The sequence below is a fragment of the Dioscorea cayenensis genome, chromosome 7, assembly GCF_009730915.1.
Source record: "Dioscorea cayenensis subsp. rotundata cultivar TDr96_F1 chromosome 7, TDr96_F1_v2_PseudoChromosome.rev07_lg8_w22 25.fasta, whole genome shotgun sequence".
NCBI lineage: Eukaryota > Viridiplantae > Streptophyta > Magnoliopsida > Dioscoreales > Dioscoreaceae > Dioscorea > Dioscorea cayenensis.
Genome location: NC_052477.1, coordinates 22,611,734 through 22,615,550, shown reverse-complemented (window position 1 = coordinate 22,615,550; position 3,817 = coordinate 22,611,734). Strand labels below are relative to the sequence as shown.

General features: G+C 39.5%; 1 protein-coding gene across 1 annotated transcript; it reads left to right on the top strand.

Annotated features, from left to right (window-relative positions):
- The first annotated feature begins 953 nt into the window (after positions 1 to 953).
- Positions 954 to 2,889, top strand: LOC120265663 (transcription factor MYBC1-like). The gene has a single exon (XM_039273615.1). It carries the CDS (start codon positions 1,107 to 1,109, stop codon positions 2,040 to 2,042), a length of 936 nt encoding a protein of 311 aa, XP_039129549.1. The 5' UTR covers positions 954 to 1,106; the 3' UTR covers positions 2,043 to 2,889.
- The last annotated feature ends 928 nt before the right edge of the window (positions 2,890 to 3,817 follow it).

Here is a 3,817-nt window from a genome sequence, read left to right as displayed (position 1 = left end):
TTTTAAATGCCAATATTAAAAGAAACAAATACCAATTTTCATAAAACCACCCACACCTTTAAAATTAATTTAAAACCACGCGTCATTTTTCCTTTTAAACCCTCAAACTAAAATAATATTTAATCTAATCTTTGCAGCTTATCAACTAGGATGAAAATTAAAAAAAACCAAAACAAATAAATCGATTAAGTTCAGGGGAATTGAACAACGACATCTAATTCATGACCAACCAGTCACTTAAATTTCTATTCTTATTTTTTAACTTAAAAAATAAAATAAAATAAATTAAAATCACAAGCGCTAGATGACAAGACCTCCACTCAGCCGTAAAAAGCCACCCTCATTCCCCAAATTCCGGAATATAACCCATCATCACCACCCTCGTCCCCCTCACAATATTATATATTATTCATTTATTAATTATTTAATTAACCAATAATAATAATAATATGAGAAATTAAAATGTTTTCAATTTTAAAGAAGCGGATGTAACAAGTCACTCATTATAATATAATGCGAGTATAATCTAAGCTTTTTGCACCCTTGAAAGTATACAGATTAAAGGTTATAAGTTACTGATCATAGATGTGAGTATAATTTAGATTTTTCATCTTTAAAAGTATACAGACGGGATGATCAATACCGGCTAATGGTCATATTTCTTATAATAATAATAATGATAATAATAATAGTAATTAAATGTCTCGAGTTTAAAATTTGATGAAGTAACAGTGTTAATATATCACCAACCAGCTATTGATAAAGGTTTGTAATCCAAATCTTTAGTTCCCGGCTAAGAATGTATGGATTGGATCAACTTCATTGCATGACATTGACACGTGATTTATTCTCATTTTATTAAAATAATAATAATAATAATAGTATTATTATTAAAAATTAAAAATTAAAAATTATTTAAATATCAAACCAACGAATCAATCAATCATACCCCCACTCCCACATCACTTACCCATCCATCCATCCATCCATCCATCTCCTTCTTCTCATTCCAGCACAATCAATACCACCTCCGAGATCCACCTCGAAATCCCTCTTCTTCTTCTCCTTCTTCTCTAGAGCTTCAGATCGAGATCGAGATCACGTCCATGAGGGAGGAGGAGGAACCCAGCTGGTTTGCTCGATGGGAGGAGCAACTACCATCGCCGGACGAGCTCATGCCACTATCCCAAACCCTCATCACTCCTGACCTCGCCCTCGCCTTCGACATCCCAACCACTCATCAACACCCAAACCCTTCTCCCAACCCCCTTCCCCCTGTTCCTCACCAATCCGACTTCGAATCCCCTGATCTCACCGGCGGTGGTGGTGGCGCCACTGCTAATGGCGGCGATGAGCCTGCGCGCACCTTGAAGCGACCTCGCCTTGTGTGGACTCCTCAACTGCACAAACGATTCGTCGACGCTGTTGCTCATTTGGGGATCAAGAACGCTGTCCCGAAGACTATAATGCAGCTGATGAGCGTCGATGGGTTGACGCGCGAGAACGTCGCTAGTCATCTCCAGAAGTATCGTCTTTACCTCAAGCGCATGCAGGGTCTCAGTTCGTCCGGTGGTGGGCCGGCTTCTGGCGTTTCTCACTCCGCTGAAGATCAGCTCTTCGCTAGTGCTCCTGTTCCTCACCACTTCCTCACCCGTGGCCCTGCCACGGCTGCTGATCCTTTCATGTCTTATGCTCCCGCGGTTGCCGCGCTGCAGCACCACCAGATGGCCGCCGCGGCCGTTGCGGCCCATCAGCATCAGTACTACCATCAGCAGCAACAGCAGCAGCAGCAGCAGAGGCATTTGGGGCACTTCGGATCGCCGCCGGCGAATGGATTCGCCGATCATGGGTTCCTCACAAGGGCCGTGGGGCAGCCCGGATTGCATCGGATGGTGGGGCCCGGTGGGGTTGGCATAGTGCAGCCGCCGGCGCCGGCGCCGGCGCCGCCATCTACAGCTGGTTCCTATGTGGAAGATCTTGAATCGGGGACGGGGGGTGGAAATCGGAGAGTGTTGACTCTTTTCCCGACCAATGAGGATTGAATCAGGTAATCCTCTTGGTTCTTGTCTTTCTAATTCTATCTCATCTGCCAATGAATCCATGGGAAAACCGCGATTTGAGAAGAGGACAATGAGATAGATGTGGAATTTCGTGTCTTTTTAGGGTTTCAATCAGGTTTAGTCTATCGTTGTTGTTGATGTTGTTGTTATTGTTGTCATTGTTAGCTGTAGTACTGTTGTGTTTGGTGCAGTAGCAGTTGAGGTCGGCAACACTATAATAATATGGCTGTTTCAGCTCGAAACTTCATGAGATTAGGTTCAGGGGATTCATATGAATTACCATCTTCAGCTGTTGTTTCTTGTAGACATTGAGGATATATTTTTACTTGTTCTTAAAAAAATTATGGAGTCAGTAACGAATGCGGTACTGGTGATTGAGGCAGGGGGATGATTAAGTCATCTAAATAGGTTGGTGATGGTGATCCATTTTCGATTTATAGCTGACGGAGATACGATTAGAATCAAATTAAAAATTGGAGATTTAAGGAATGGAGCATGCAACTGAATCTGGCTTTGTTGTGTTATGGCTGAAGACTCTGAACTGCTTCTGCACCATGGTGTTTATTGAGATATTGTAGAGAGTCCTTGTGTTCCCATCTTTTTCATGTTCCAAGTGCTTTTGTTTCTTAATGTACTTATTGTTGTGCTGGTGGGTTCAAATTATTTGACTTTGTGATGATGGTTGTAAAGTCAGTAAACCTAGAAAGTTATGTGTTTCTAGATGTATGCAATGGGACCAGGATAATGGGGAACTATTGATGTTTCTGAAAATTAAATGTACATTAATGTTACCTTTCATCAATATATTTCAAATTGGTTGACTTGATTATTCGTTGTTATGGGATACACCTTAAATGCTGCAACCATTTTCCTGGATTTTTCTTGTTTAACTTGCCCAAACAGCTTGGTTTGATACATTATGTCTAGCTTGACTTATTTTACGTTTTTTATATGGACATTTTTTAATTATTCAAATCTTGATACATCATACATGAGTATCTAGGTGTGATCCATGAACACGTGAAATTATGAAATATATCAGGTAAAGTGTTCGCTGTCAGCATGTAATGTTCCATCATAATGTAATGTCTATGTGAATGCGCTATAGTATTATACTATGCTTTTGAAGTCTTAAGCCACCATTTCAAAGAAGAATTTATCATTTTTGTGATTCCTTTTATAATATGCTTGCAGGCTTTTTTTAATTGTTAAATGCTTGCAGATAAATGTTTACAGAAATTTTTTTTAGCAGGTCCCTGATACCAATTTGAAAGGTTATGCTCAATTATATACTTCTTGAAGGTTTTTCAATATTATATTATCCTTGGTATCAGATATTTGAACTCCATTTATTACTGTTCAAACTTCCTGCTTTTGCTGAATACTGAAGATATAGTTTTGTTTACTAGAACTGGAAAGTGTGTTCATCTCAGTCTTTTAGTGTTACTTTCAAATTTTTTTTTTTGTTAACAGTGTTCTGCTATGCTATATGTACAATTGCGCTTAGAATGCTGTATTAACATTAGTTGCGTGGCTTTGCATGAATTTTTCATTTGCATTCCATGCATGAGGTCTCATCTGTGTTTACCTCCTATTTCCTGCTTAGATGGGCAATACTCCTGGCATTTATCAGTGGGCAGCCTGTCCTGCATCTTTTATCCTCTATTTTCTTCCAATTATTTTAATTTCAACAGTATCAAAGTTATATGCATGCTATAGGGAGTAGAAAAGACTTGTAGGGCCCCATAGTTGTGTAT

Bases quoted from the DNA above. Each gene is read 5' to 3' on its own strand.
- LOC120265663 (XM_039273615.1), top strand. From the start codon at position 1,107: ATGAGGGAGGAGGAGGAACCCAGCTGGTTTGCTCGATGGGAGGAGCAA.